The 15,761-nt window shown below is 45.1% G+C and overlaps 1 protein-coding gene across 1 annotated transcript; it reads left to right on the forward strand.

Annotated features, from left to right (window-relative positions):
- Nucleotides 1-5,919: 5,919 nt before the first annotated feature.
- On the forward strand, nt 5,920-6,906 carry LOC139060276 (arylamine N-acetyltransferase-like). The gene has a single exon (XM_070539373.1). It carries the CDS (start codon nt 5,920-5,922, stop codon nt 6,904-6,906), a length of 987 nt encoding a protein of 328 aa, XP_070395474.1.
- Nucleotides 6,907-15,761: the final 8,855 nt, after the last annotated feature.

Genomic DNA, 15,761 nt, shown 5'->3' on the forward strand with positions numbered 1-15,761 from the left:
CATCGAGTAAGATGTGTTCAAGGTTGTTAATATATTTAGTGAGTCTATAAATTTACACGGCCGATAACAACTACTATCCTTACTTTGTATAGCTGTCTACTAATTTGATATCGCAATGGATGCTTCGCCTCTACGACGGAACTGTGACTTCTTTCGTATTTGGTTGGTCGTGGCTGAGTTAAAGTTCTCGAAAGCTGCTATATTAAGTCCCTGACACTCTTATAAAATATCCCAGTTGATCTTCAGCGCCAGAAGATCAACTTAGCATACTGCAACCTATGCCGTCAAAATCCTTGCTATTATGGCGGGATGGTGCGGAAACCTTAGGGCGGCGTTGCCGTCCATCTTTCGTTTTCGCGCCTTTTTAGACTTACTAGGCTCATTTTTACAGTGAAAGTGGCTTTCGCGGTATCCTTCTAGGCTGTACAGCATAAGAATGCTTTCAATTTAGCGTCACTTTAGCTGTATCGCAGGAAACGTGACAATAATGAGGGTCACTCGATGAGATTCACGCATACCCTCGCTGAATTATTTGTGGTCTGCTCTGTTAAATACTGTCCGCAGGCTTTTATTGAGCGGCGATGCGAAAGCTAACCCTAGTCCCAACGCTCGTTCTCAGCGCGATCCTGCCTCCCAAACCCGGTTGAGAGAGAGATGTTGATAATCAATCCAAAGTAGCGGATATACTCTCCGAAATCCTAAACGGCCAAAAGAAACGGGCTCTGGATATTGCTTTAGTCAAAATGTTTCAATCATTTGTCAACACAAAGTTGGACAGTTTGTAAGCTCGTGTATCCTCTCTGGAGTCACCCTTAACGCGTAGTGCTGCGCAGGATGACAATGACAACCCACACACTCACATCCCACAAATAAAAACCTCTATATCAATTCTCTCTTGGAGAAACGAGAATTCAGAAATCAGGTCGCCTAGAATCAAAATTATTATACATGCTCTCAGCGAGAGCCCTTACGGGAATTATACGGAACTTCTATCCAACATTGCTAAGTGGTTCCAGGACACTCTTAAGATCTCATGTCCGCGTACCGAAGGTGTCATAGAGTCGGCAATAACTTCAGAGGCCGGTCACGTCCCGTTATTGTGAAGCTCCTTGACTTTCAGGATAAGATGCTGTTACTGAGGAATTGCTTTAAACTTCAAAACACTTTCTTTCGTGTTTCTGGAGCCTTGTCGCCAGAGGTTCTTAATATTCGGAAGAAGGTCTGGGAAGCATCCTGCTCTCATAGGTATAGTGGATCATCAGTTCAGCTTTCATTTGATAGTGTATTTATCGACAGGGTATGATACGATTGGAATAGCACATCGAATATCTTGTGAGACCATCATCTCACTCAAGTAAACCCGCCGAAGTACTTTCTATGACCACATCTCCTTGACTACATGTGCTGGCAATAGACTTTGCATTTTAAACGTTAATTCAAGAAACCTTGCCGGAAATTTTTTAAACTTTCTTTCCTGGGTCTCAGCTTACTCGCCAACTATTATTGGTGTTATTGAGACGTGGTTAGATGATGGTGTGCATGATTTTGGGGTAACCCGCTCTGGTTTGAAAGTGGTTCGGCGTGACAGAAAATTCGGGAGAGGAGGAGGACTTGCTCTATTTCTTCAATCTGACCTTCCCTTTTCTGTACCCCTTGCCCCACCTGATACTCGCTCTTTGTGATGTGAAGTTCAACTTTAAAATATGTCTTTGAATACAGGGTCATTTACCGTCCGTCTGGTTCTAATAGTGATGGTTTACAAAATCTATGCGAATTTTTTCATATTCATAAGACTTTTTCATCCAAGTTTATCTGCATTGAGGCTTTTAATGCTCCTGGTGTTGATTGGTCTTCTATGAAGTAAGCGGACATGAAGTATCTACAGGGCAAGAGTTGATCTACATTTCATTGTCCTGTGACCTGCTCCAGATCCTAAGAGTTTACTCGGCAAACTTCAGTCGTTGATCTTGTCTCTCTTAATGAATCTCTTTTTAATGCTAGTTATGAATCCGATGTTATTGATGGGATGTATGACTACAATACTCTGTTCAATTGAGTTCCTAGAATTGTCCCTAAATCCCGCTGTATCTACCACACATTTCCTGACTTTCACCGCGTTGAAGATTTGGAAATAATAGACAACCTTTGCGATTACTTTTATGAGATTGAACTAATATGTACCACTAGCGATACTAAAACCTTGATACGTTTCTTCGAAAATCATGTCACTAAGTGTATCAACCTCTTCATTTCACTAAACAAAGAAAACAAACACAAAAATTCGTTCGATGACTAGGGACCTTTTCAATTTATCACGTCCTGTGGCCAGATTACATCGATTGAAACGCTTTGTTGGCTCAACAAAAACCGTCCAATTCTATAGCGCTAAAAAAACTTCTAAAATGGTTGCTGCAAATGAATTTTATCTCAATGTAACCTTACTAAAATTAATGGTTGCTAGTACCCGGAAATTTTGAAACGTCATCCTACCACCTGGGTCATCCTCAGACACGTTAATAACTACCGATGTTCCAGTTTGCGATTCGCAGACAATAGCGTCTTCCTTTCACACCTACTTCCACTCTGGCTTTACGACTGATAACTCTGTAATCACTGTTTTTGTTTTCGAACCATACCCTCCAATCAACGATATATCACTAAACTTAGACACCAAGAAGTCGCGTGGTCGTGACATTATCCCGACGGTTTTTCTCGTTTGATACTCACTTTGGTGCAACCGATATGTAACGATTAAATTTAGCAAATCTCTTTCAACTGCCACCCATCCTCCCTCGTGGAATCTCGCTTCAATTCTGGCAGCATTTGGGTCAGGTAACGTTCAGTTGTTATCTAACTATAGTCCGATCTCCTTAACAGCACATTCATGTAAATTACTCGAACACATCATCTTTAAACACATTGTGTAATTTCTTGATACTAACAAAAGTTTATGCACTTTCCAGCAAGGTTCTAACGTGGCCTTAACACTATGACTAAAGTGAAAGAATTTGTTCATGACATCAGCAGTTCTTTAGATCTAGATTACCATTTTGATGCTATATATATGAATTTTGCAAAGGCCTGGTCCAAAGCATGGCAAATTAAAACCAACTTTTCCAAAACTGACTCTATGTCTTTTACAGGACGCTCATCCCCTTCCTTCTTTGCCTATGTCTTTAACAATAATACTTTATATACGGTCCTCGAATTCAAATACTTAGGTATCCTACTAACCCACTATTCATTATGATCGAAACGCATTGATGTCACCTGTAACAAGGCTTTTAAAAGACTTTACATCGTACACTGCGTCTTGCTCCTCGAGAAACTAACCTTCTTGCATATTAAACGCTCATTCGCCCCACCTTCGAGAGAGAGAAAAAACGTTATTGCTCTATTAATCGCAGTTAGGGCAGGGCTGGGTGGGGCCCTCAGTCTAGGGCTCCAGTGGCTCTTGCGGCTCTTGTGGCTCTTCAGCTTGGTCCAGGAGGGCCAACTGGCGCCCCTGATCCTCGCTTGCGAGTAGTGCCTCCCACTGCCGTACGAAGTCTGTAACGCTTAGCAAAGGTGAATTGACGTTGTTTGGCCGAGCAGTACATAGTTTGTTCACTAGTAACATATCCGACGTGATTATTATTTTGCATTTGTGTATCTTGACGAGTTTATACTTTTCAACCTGTTTAGTTTTCTCAGCAAATGGTAATATTGAAAAATCATCATCGTGCTGCGTTGTCTAGCTAGTGTAAGATTGCTTTGTGTATTGTTGGAACCTTAGTGCTGACACCCGTTGTTGCAATCGGACCGCTGGCGCCCGTTGTTGCAAATGGGTCGCAAGCCCCAACGGTAGCGTCGGCCTGGCGGCCTGGGACACACTGGAATCATCAGAAGGTCCTGGCAAAGCATGAGTCGACTGCTAACAGAACAACTTGTTTATTCTAGCATCGCAAAGAGCGGACGGTCAGGTCGACCGAAGTGGAGAGACGGGAGAGCACGTTACTCAACAGAAGAAATCGGAGCCTCTCTCTCGGCGTCCGGGGGCAGCTGCTTTTATACTCTTGGCGTCGCGGGCAAGAAGGAAGGTCACGTGATGAGACCACGTGACGGCGGCCACGGACAAGCTGAGAGACATGTTGAGACGAGTGTAGTGACGCATCAGACGGGCCGGCGCCGTTCAGACCTCCTCGCTTCACACTTGGGGAGCTCCTCTCCCCGGCTGCCGCGCTTTGACAAGCGTGGGCACACACACACACGCACACACAAAGACACGTGGCACTGAACATGCCGGGACGCGCTCGGCGGGGATGCGTCGCGGCCGCTCCGAACGGGCCAAAATGTCCGCCGCTTTGAACGAAGCCCCGGGGTCCGTTGCATCAGCGCCGGCTACACCGCGCGTCGTAGGCGAAACGTAACAGTACCTAGTATTGCTCTGGGAAGATTGTCTGAAATTCATTGTGCTAAACTTTTTCAAATGCTAGTAACTAGCCATGATGGAGATTATGCTATGTGTATATTATGTGTATTTCCGTTCAAGAAGAATTCCAGCCATCGCTGGAACAATATGTGAATTATTGTAAATGTACACACACTGTTCGCTCTGCTAGTGCCTTGTCTGGTCATTTGAGTGACGTCGAGCTACGTATGCAGCTTTTAACCCAACATGAACATCCAGTATGAAAACTCGAAAATAAAATTGCTTTGATTTGATACTGTAGACCCATGTAGAAACATCACTTCTCATATATGACAAGTGCTTGGACACCTTATTATGTAAAAGTATTCAGTGAAATATTGCTGTATTGCTGGACTTGTTGGTTTACCTGTGAGTTTCTCGTACATTCGCTGCCATAATCAATAATGTGCTCAAATTAGCAACTGTTTCTGGAGGCAGCCAATGTGTAAGCTCAACACATGCTCATGGTGGCAAGCCCAAAGGGACCCAAACTTTTTAATTCAGAGTAATATATTCCCAATCTATTGCTTCGTCACATAAACTAATATATAATTGAAGTACGAGAATAATACTTACATGATTCTCGCTTTGCAAATGGCCTAAAACGAGCTGCAAATTTTTTATAGGCACGAAACACTTTTCAAGCATTTCGCACAGCGCCAACCTGGAAATATATGCTACGGAATATCACTTCTTTGTTCAATAATCAAACATTAGTTGTGTTTCACCACTTATCAGTTCGAATCCACGAAGTGATCTCACACACTCACACTAGCCTCAAGCTTCTCGCCCCCATGGGAGGCGCGACCCGCGGACTGCGATCTGGAGAAGCAAACAGCTCTTCTACATGAGGCCCGGCGAGCAGCCCGGGGCAGTGCAGCTCTGTACCAAGGGCCCAACCCTAAGGCAGCCTTTTCCTTTCCGTTATTTGCTCACGTCTTCAACAAAGTTTTCATCACCCACTTACGCCCGGGTGGGTCATCCTCGCGACTAAATTTGGAAAAGCACTTCATTGAGATAGTTGGTATGGATTGATTCTCAAGCGCACCACATAGGTCGTCACTTCTCGTATGCTTGCTTTGTCTGGTTGGTGGTTTTCCGTGTGGTCAAAATTACTGCCGTCATCCTGTATTGCCGGACGCAAAAAAACACTTGCTCGCTGTTCGAAGCACAAATAAAATATCAGTGAAATTGAAAAAGTAATAAACCTGTCGGCCTGAGGGCTTTCCGTCATGGAACGTCGTGTCTAGCGCAGGTGTTTTGTGCTCACTTGCTGCTTTATGTCTGCAGCTTGACAGTTTGATGACGCACAGGGCGTCCTTCATGAGTGCTTTGGCTCGTACTGCTAGTGTGCCAGCTGTGCTGTATCCGCCAGGTTGGCCTGCTCGGCCCTGCCATCACTGCGGCTCACTCACTTTAGACCTAGAGGCACATCCAACAGAAAGTGAGAAACGTGATCGTGATTTGCAATGGCGACGCTGATATCGTGTGGTGGTGCTGCAGTTGACAGCCGGGACCATGAACAAGCGCCTGACGCCGAGGCGAGCAAACGCACACCCAAAGCATCGGTGGACTACGGTGATTTCGTTCTGGCAGCACTGACTTCCTCTCAGACCGACCACTACTTAGATTTTTTGCGCCTACCAACCCCATCAAAACCAGACCTGCAGAGCCTGGACGCCCTCATTGCCGCACATCTCGAGCAAATACCATTCCAAAGCATCGACACCTTCTTGGGCCACTTGGAGTCTTTGGAAGCCAGTGCTGTCTTTTCTAAGGTTGTCGTTGAAGGTCGTGGTGGCAACTGCTTCGAATTGAACTCTCTCTTTGCGAGACTGTTGCTATCGCTTGGCTATAAAGTTCAGGTTCGCTGCGCCAGGATTCGCTGGGCGGTTCCAGAGGATTATCCGCTGACGCCGGTCGATCACATGGTGCTCTGCGTCAGCGAAGGTGACAAAGAAGGGCAAGGTCAAGAAAGGCTGTTCTTGGTCGACGTAGGCTTCGCGGGACCTTGTCCTCGTCGCGCAGTTCCACTCGAAGGTGACGCGATGCCTTATCGCCTTCGCACGCAAAATGATGACTGGGCTAAGCCAATCGAAGTGTCGATCCTCAATCAAGCTGGGCAAAGCTCCTGCTGGCTTCCCCTGTATCAGGTGTTTGCTTACGCGCATGAGTGGCCAGACTTCATGGATAAATCGTGGTACTTCGCCACGCATCCAGCCGTCGTCTTCCGCGATGTTTTAGCAGTCAGCCGTTACGAAGGGGACTGCTGGCTAACGCTTCGTAACCGTCACTTCACTCGCCGACGCTGCACGTCCAGTGGGATAGGAGTAGTGACTGAGCGTCGTCTCATCACTAATATGCGGGACCTACTCTCACTGATGGGTGGTGAATTTAAAGTGAAGTTCGACCCAGACATGGACGAGAAACTGCGCGTGAAACTGCAGCTTCATTAACGTATCCTGGTCGGAGAGACGACCTCTGTTTTTAATAGAGCTTTCGTGCGTGAATCTTGTGTTAATTGCTTTATTTTTTATATCACACAAAGAAATGCGCAACATGCAGTTAGGAATTTGGTGGTTTGCTCAAGAAGTCAGGCCATTAGGGTGTTATGTGACTAATCTCTTTGGTAAAAGAATTGCCTACGCAGTTGTGTATCTACAATTTTAAATTTGTTAAAATATTCCTGTTGAAATAAAGCCATACCGCTATGAATATACACCGACCATTGAATTCGAGAGCTGAAAACACCTGTGAATGGTTAATTAAATTTCCTATTTACCGCACTCTCTAGGGTACGCAATGACTCTCTGGCAAGAAAACTGAGGTAAGATAAGTGTTACGGAACCACATATTAGGTACTGAGAACAGTACAAGAGTAGGAAGGAGTTTCACAATTCAATATTTTTCAACCAAGAGTTGCATATTTTGCGTGCATCGCCTCATGTGAGTAACCACCACACATTCTGTAAGAAACAGCGCTCCAAGACCGAAATGTTTTGGAAATTGATGTTGTCAAGGCGCAGCACGGGACACTGAAGTCATTATATAGAGCAGCAAAATCGGGATTTTAGCAGCCGGTCATGCAAATGCGTATCTCCTGCCTAAAACACGTCTCGTCACTAAATAGGCCATTCCATTCAGTATTCTAACCAAAGCTTGGCTTCGAAGCTCTTTAGCTAATTAGTGAATCGTTGAAGGTTGAAATTTTCCTGTTTCACAGTAACAACATTGGAGCTTATGGCATATAAGTGCGATAAAATGTATTTTAACAGCGTCACGCTAGACGCTTGGGCACAAAGCGCTCTTGTTGCTGTTGTAAACTAGGCGGCACTGCTAATTGTGTGTTTTTACCCATGCGTAGGAACTAGCCCCAGTAAGCCCACTGTCGACGATACAGTGTTGTCTGAAAAGGTGCAAAAGCATCGACAACTCTTCGACACTCTGTAACATGTTACAACAGTGACCAAAATAAGTCAGAGCTTTTAAGGAGATATGAAGAGATTCATGAGGCAGAATGCTGAAGAGGAGAGGGCCAGTACAAAATGTCTTTGACAGTCCTCCCTTCTCACCGATGATAAGGAGAAAATACATATGCAAATAAAGCTAAAGGCATATTCTATGTTAGAAAACATCCACACAAGGAGCTTCGCGAAAATGTCCATTATACTATGTGCATATTGCACAACACTAAACGCTGAATCATTACGTCTACACAGAACTTGCTCTCCCAAAGAAAGTTTGCACATTCTCCAATCATGCCATGCACACTAGAGCCCTCAGTCCTAGCCTGCTTCACATAGTAACTCCGAAAGCGACTTTATAGGTCACCGGTATTTGTTCTGCAAATGTTTTCCAAGCAGGCGAGAGACACTCGAATTAGGACAGAACAGCGCCAACTAAGACGATCACAAGAGGGGAGAACGACACAGGACAAGCGCCAACTTCATCAATCTTTATTCATCGAGAAATTCAGCAAATCAAGGAAAAACACAGACATGCGCACAATGACCATCATGCGTCATCTGCCAAACCGTTCCAGATAAGTCATTTCGCTTTTGAAGAGGGTCATGGAAGTATCACCAACACAGTTTTTTCCTCTTTTCTTTATATGGAATGCTTCTAAAACCTCACGTGCCTTAGTTTCCCTACTTCTGCCAAGAATCTTTATCTCTCCGAACCGTGGTTCACACTTCTTGCAGTACTGGCATCGTTTTTGTGGCGAATGTTCTGCCACTTGGTCACACATGGTGCAAGTTGCGCAATGTTGCGAAAGCTGCGCACCTCCTTCTTTCAGTGACCTCACATGTTCAGCAGCACGGTCGTTCACGCATCTGCCCGTTTGGCCCACATAGGTTTTCCCGCACGTCAAAGGTATTTCATATACCACACCGCTGCAGCACTTTACAAACTGCTTTCCATGTTTTTTGGTGCAGTTGCTCCTCGTACCCTCACTCGCGACGCGGGCGCAGAACTGAGCTTGTTTTGAGGAGCCAAAAACACGACTGGGACGCCGTGTCTGTTTGCCACCTTTTTCATATTGTGGGCTATCCTATGTACATACGGAACCACTTCCAGCTTTGCAGCTAGTTTTTCTTGTGCGCACGGTTTCTTGACCATGGCACCTTTGATATTTTGCAAGATCACTTCAGCCACTGCTGTGATAACCGTGCTTAGGAACCCCGCCGTAACCAACCTATCAACCTGAATTTTTTGTCACATAAGAAAGGGCCCTGTGTTTTCGAAACATAGTTCAGGAGAACATCATTTGGGCTAGATGGCGCATACTTGAATTAGGAAAGAACAACGCCAACTAAGACTATCACAAGAGGGGAGAACGACACAGGACAAGCGCCAACTTCATCTATCTTTATTCACCGAGAAATTCAGCAAATAAAGGAAAAACACAGACATGCGCACCATGACCATCATGCGTCATCTGCCAAACCGTTCCAGATAAGTCATTTCGCTTTTGAAGAGGGTCACGGAAGTATCACTAACACAGTTTTTTCCTCTTTTCTTTATATGGAATGCTTCTAAAACCTCACGTGCCTTAGTTTCCCTGCTTCTGCCAAGAATCTTTATCTCTCCGAACCGTGGTTCACACTTCTTGCAGTACTGGCATCGTTTTTGTGGCGAATGTTCTGCCGCTTGGTCACACACGGTGCAAGTTGCGCAATGTTGCGAAAGATGCGCACCTCCTTCTTTCAGCGACCTCACATGTTCAGCAGCACGGTCGTTCACGCATCTGCCCGTTTGGCCCACATTCGTTTTCCCGCACGTCAAAGGTATTTCATATACCACACTGGTGCAGCACTTTACAAACGGCTTTCCATGTTTTTTGGTGCAGTTGCTCCTCGTACCCTCACTCACGATAGGTTGATAGGTTGGTTACGGCGGGGTTCCCAAGCACGGTTATCACAGCAGTGGCTGAAGTGATCTTGCAAAATATCAAAGGTGCCATGGTCAAGAAACCATGCGCACAAGAAAAACTAGCTGCAAAGCCGGAAGTGGTTCCGTATGTACATAGGATAGCCCACAATATGAAAAAGGTGGCAAACAGACACGGCGACCCAGTAGCGTTTTCGGCTCCTCGAAAATAAGCTCAGCTCTGCGCCCATGTCGCGAGCGAGGGTACGAGGATCAACTGCACCAAAAAACATGGAAAGCAGTTTGTAAAGTGCTGCACCGGTGTGGTATATGAAATACCTTTGACGTGCGGGAAAACCTATGTGGGCCAAACGGGCAGATGCGTGAAAGACCGTGCTGCTGAACATGTGAGGTCGCTAAATGAAGGAGGTGCGCGTCTTTCGCAACATTGCGCAACTTGCACCGTGTGTGACCAAGCGGCAGAACATTCGCCACAAAAACGATGCCAGTACTGCAAGAAGTGTGAACCACGGTTCGGAGAGATAAAGATTCTTGGCAGAAGTAGGGAAACTAAGGCACGTGAGGTTTTAGAAGCATTCCATATAAAGAAAAGAGGAAAAAACTGTGTTAGTGATACTTCCGTGACCCTCTTCAAAAGCGAAATGACTTATCTGGAACGGTTTGGCAGATGACGCATGATGGTCATTGTGCGCATGTCTGTGTTTTTCCTTTATTTGCTGAATTTCTCGGTGAATAAAGATAGATGAAGTTGGCGCTTGTTCTGTGTCGTTCTCCCCTCTTGTGATCGTCTTAGTTGGCGTTGTTCTTTCCTAATTCAAGTATGCACCATCTAGCCCAAATGAATGTTCTCCTGAGAGACACTCAGGCAATTGACCTGAGCGTTTTCCACGCGTCGGCATATTGTGATCATGCGGTAAGTATGCAGGATATTATTTCACTAGTGTGGCAGACGCTCTAGTCAGTGTTTCGTTCAAGCAGCAGCGTATGAAGATATTGTGGACTGTATGTAGAACAGGAGAGCCACAAACGATACAGCACTGTGCTTCGTGACATTTCCGTAGTCAAAATGCATGAATGCAATGCAAACGAGCGCACGAACTATCGAGGCACTCATGCCGATTGCAGGAGTCGTAGACGTAGCTTTTCGTAGAAGTCATGCGACAATACAGAAACCAAGGTACTTACGCTATGGCGAGCGAAGCTCATGCCGATCACCTTCGCACAGGTGTGTGCCATTTCTTCCACGGTGTCAACCTGCTCCTTGAGGGTCATTCCACAGTTATTGGAATACACTGCAGCACGATGATATTTCTAGATTTACAAGCCACATTAAGCACAGTTCAGACATTATCGATAAGTAAGCGAGTACGAGTAGCAATTTTTGAGACCGAATCGAATACGAATCGAGTAGTACCAGAAGCAACTAAATTACAATCGCATATTGAATACATTCCGAATAGTTTGGAATAAAGAAAAGTCATTATAACAATTTGTATAAAAAGTTGTTGCAGTGCAGAATTCCAAGTTTACCACGTTTTGCTCACGACATAGTACGTTATGAAGAGTTGTTTCTTAAAAGCACAAATGCAGCATTAGCAGGCATCAAATAGTTTTTTCGCATGTACAGGACACTTCAGTGTGTGCGAATAATCGCTGTATAAGAAGCCTGTAATCTATGGCTATTTAAGAGACGTAGCCTCCTCCGTTGCGCAAGCTCTCATGTTTTATGTCTGAAATATGGTGCGGTGGTAAAACTTACCATACATTAGCACGAATGTTATGCATATTTCGGATGAGGTGATGTTTTCAAATATGCGAAATATATTCGAAAGACACTCACATTTACGAATAGAAGGCTATTCGATTCGTTAGTCGATAGTTTGAAATATTCGCCCACCGTTATCGATCAATGTACTGTATACGGTTCCTTGGCTTATGTCCTTCTTTACCGCTCGCATTTCTCTTCTATATTGACAAATTATTGCCCACTGAGCGAGATTTCAGTGTTTTATGCAGCGAATTGCCTCCCGCATACTGCTGCATTCAACTGCAGTACAGGAATCGTTTGCGCTACTTTGAAGCGCTGGACGATTGTCATTCCTGGTATTGTAACACTGGTCGCCGAAGAGGTTTGTTCTATGGAGTCATTTGCAGAAACACGTTTTATATACCTGTACGAGCGACGATGTAGAAAAGCGCAAATTGTCCTAGACGGGACATGCTCCGTAACTTCCTTATGCCGGGGATGGGAATGAACTATCTGTGTCCTCACTTTGTAGAAAAAACTTTTAGCACATCATGAGCTTATAGTCCGACAAGTATAAGTCTTGTTGTGGTAAAGTGCTTTTTAGAGTAGGCGGTGTTTAACTGGAAAATAATGCTGTTTGTCACAGAACAGTCCCCATCCTTAGTCAATAGTGGCAGATGCCCTCGAACTAGACATGTGTTCGTGTACGTCGTTTGTTTTCCTACCTGTCTAGTCTATTTGCGCTGGACATGGCGATCTTTCAAGAACAATGTAACAAATAGATCGTAACGAGGTTCTTTTAGTTCAAGCTCAAATGTAGTAAAGCTGGAAAGGCACGTGCCTGTCAAATTGTGCCCATTGCTGCAGCATGTTAGACTTCGCAATTAGGCCAACTCTCGCGGACTAGACTCAGCGCGTCCAATAGGATCGATAGCGGTTGCTCTAAGCCGACGAAATTCAAGCACACTGTAGCGAAAGGATTTCCAGCCAATAATGTCTGATAAAGTCGCGTAAGAGATGATCTCGACAACCCTCACAAATTCCAAGTCCTATGTCCCACAATTTCTACAAAGGCGTCCTGTTATTTTATCACTTTTGAAACATGCTTCGGCAGAGAAAAGTCACAGTCTGTGGTGATGATGAGGAAATTGAGGTAAGTTACCTAAGGTTACAATCTTCCCTTAGAGTAATTAGGAACTAATGAACTGACTTTCACTTGTCCTTGTCGCTGAGAGCCATAGTCTTCAATTTAGTGCCTTGACATTATTAACAAAGCATGCTACAGCTTAGTTTGCATATGCATATCCTTTTTGTCCAAATGCAGACATTCTCTGCGTCATGGAGACCGACAGTGTGCCCAATAGTCATTTGACGAGTCCGATGAAAACAATAATCCATTCGAGTTCAGCCATATTCTTAAAGCATGTGACGAGATTTGAGATGCTTCTTCGTAGTATCATGAACAATAGTCGTAAATATGTATTGTTCCCTTTCAAAGGGTATTTTACTATCTGCCGGTGCATACAAGCAGCAGTAGCATATTCGTCAACGGAATTATGAGCAGCGTCGTGCTTAACATTGTTAAATGCGCACTTGCTATGAATAAACGTAGCACCTTTGAAACAACGCTGGCGTTACTGAAGGCCCCCAATGTTTAAAAGGTTATTCATGTGGTCACTGCACGATACACCATTTCCAAAACCTTTAACCGTGTTCGATACTGGCGAAATCTGAAGAAGCCCGTCTACTTATATTTAGACGAATGATAAAGAGTCCCAGGTGGTCACAATTTAACGAAAGCACCAAAGTGTTGCATGTCTCGGAATCAGATCATGCTTTTGGCTCGTAATACATCAGAATTTCATTATTTCGCTTTGACTTGTTCCGAACTTGGCGGAGGCTTGCTGTGGAGAGCCGTGTTTTTATATGACCATCAAGAAGCAGCAGCTATCCGAGAAGGTCAGCATTATTTGCCTTCTAAAGTGAGGGAGAAAACAAGTCTGACGTCCGAGCAGAGTAAAGCTCATCCAAGCCTTTGCTGTTCCACAGCTTCACAGCAGCGCACCAGTAGCAAAAATAGACAAGACCTGAGTGCTCTAGGCCCAAGCTGTCGCTGGTTGTCCATGCCGCATGCTGTTAAATTGCACAAGCGTATTAATTTGAACTTTCTTTTCGTAATAAAATTGCTTTGGGTTATTTGATTTTTGGATCTCTTATTGAGGCGCCACGCTAGTGGGCCTAGACACACTCTTGCGCATGGCCTTGCTTTATGTAGCGCAAGCCAGTGAAAATTGCACGTAGTGCGGCCGTGTCTTTATCCCTCAATCGATGTTCCTCTTGAAATTTCCCTCCATCTCGCCCAAGCTTAATGATAAATCTGCGTAGAAAAAAGACAACGAAACACATTCAGATCAAATCAAAAGAAAATCAGCAACACTTGCATCACCATTTGAGGGAGGCAGCACATACCGATGGCTATAGTGGAAGATCGCTTCTGTCAACGCTTGACCACCGGACAAGCGCAGCAGCGCCACACCATGGACGTGGAAGAAGTTCTTCGCCTCTGAGACACCGATTCTGCTTTAAATCTGAATCCCGACATGCATATCGACCTCCACAGGTGCCGGATGAAGAGCGTTATTTATAAATCAAACACTGTAGAAGGGATATTGGGGAAGGCATGTTTTGTGTACCTCTGTCGTGCTTTCAAGAATACTTAGCAAATAAATGTCGTTAAAAATATATGTAAAAAGTCGCGGTACAGAATTATTATACTGTAAAGGAGTGCTGATTTGGGCTAGTTGGTTGAATATAAATATGCTCTCGCCTTTCCTTGGTACGCCTTGTCTCCTGTATTCACTGAACATACGTAAAATTGGAATGAATGCGCACTCAATATAAATATCGCGCTCAATGTAGTTCCAATTTAACACGTAGGTGAACTGTTCTGTTGTGACTATTGCAACAACCCTTTTAAGGCAGCTTCGAGGCAGAGGTGGTCCCATGCAATGTGATGAGCTGCTTGAGCACGAGCAGACGCGTTGCGGGTACAATCTGTAGAATCGTGCGCAGCTGATGTAACTGGTGTTTCACAGGGCAGCGTGTGGTGGTGGTGAAGCAAGAAATAAATGAGGGAAAAGCGAGTGTTGTAGTGGAAGGTAAAGTTGTATGCGAATGTCCCAAAAGGCAAACTTTTGTTCCAATCGCAGCGATCTGCTGAAACGCACATAGGTAGCATCGTGATGAGCGTGCAGAACGTGTGTAACATGAGCGAAGGGTGTAGTGGACGACTTCTAAAAGAAAATGCCTACTGCGATCTGTCAGCAGCTGTCCCGTAGTGCTGTGGTGTTACATGACATCGTGAAGCAGAAACTATGCAGTGTCAGTGGTGCAACTGGTCGGAGGTCCCCGTATCATGGCGTATATAGCCATGGAGTCAGTAGCTACGGTGATCGACGTGTTCCCAGAAAAAGATGCCGGAATCGGCCCAACGAGATGAAGGCCGACGTGGAAGAATAATGTAGGTGGAATGACTACAAGCTGAAGTGTGCTTCCTGTCGGCAAGGACGAAGGCTTTCCGGCTTTGACAGCACTCCCAACCCGCAACCTACTTTCGCAGATAACAGCAAAGTCTTCTCCGGAAGAACGGACGCCGCACGTGAACGTATGTGCCCAACCCTCCGAGGAAGCCTGCAGTTGAGGCATCATGGAGCTTGTGGAGAAGAGCAGAACGGAAGGTCGTAGCTACTACGAGCAGAAGGTCAGGACCATGGAGTTGGTGTCAGTGCGGCAAAGAGTATTGCCACGGAACACGAATGTTTGAAGGGACGGCTCGCAGGGATTAGAGTGCAGACGATAGATGATGGGCTGCAAGTTTCCATTGCTGAGCTTCTGATTGCATATATCACTGAAGTCAGAGATGGCGAGAACGCAGGCCTCGTAACCACAGGCAGTGGAGTCGGGCGGCTTCAGGAGAGGACGTGAGAGGCAGGCGGCGTGCTGGTGCATGACGCCAGACTTGTAAGTGACACCAAAACTGTAATCGAGAGGCTCAGAGGCACCGCGACCAACTGGTCCAGCTGGGTCTTTCATGAAAGAGAGCCAGCTAAGCGCGTGGTTGTCCGTGATGACTGAACAGACGGAACGAAACAAATAAATTGAGCATTTTCTGAC

The sequence above is a fragment of the Dermacentor albipictus genome, chromosome 5, assembly GCF_038994185.2.
Source record: "Dermacentor albipictus isolate Rhodes 1998 colony chromosome 5, USDA_Dalb.pri_finalv2, whole genome shotgun sequence".
Classification (NCBI taxonomy): domain Eukaryota; kingdom Metazoa; phylum Arthropoda; class Arachnida; order Ixodida; family Ixodidae; genus Dermacentor; species Dermacentor albipictus.

What these genes read in the sequence shown, in the direction of transcription:
- LOC139060276 (XM_070539373.1), top strand. Translation starts at nt 5,920, where the DNA reads ATGGCGACGCTGATATCGTGTGGTGGTGCTGCAGTTGACAGCCGGGAC.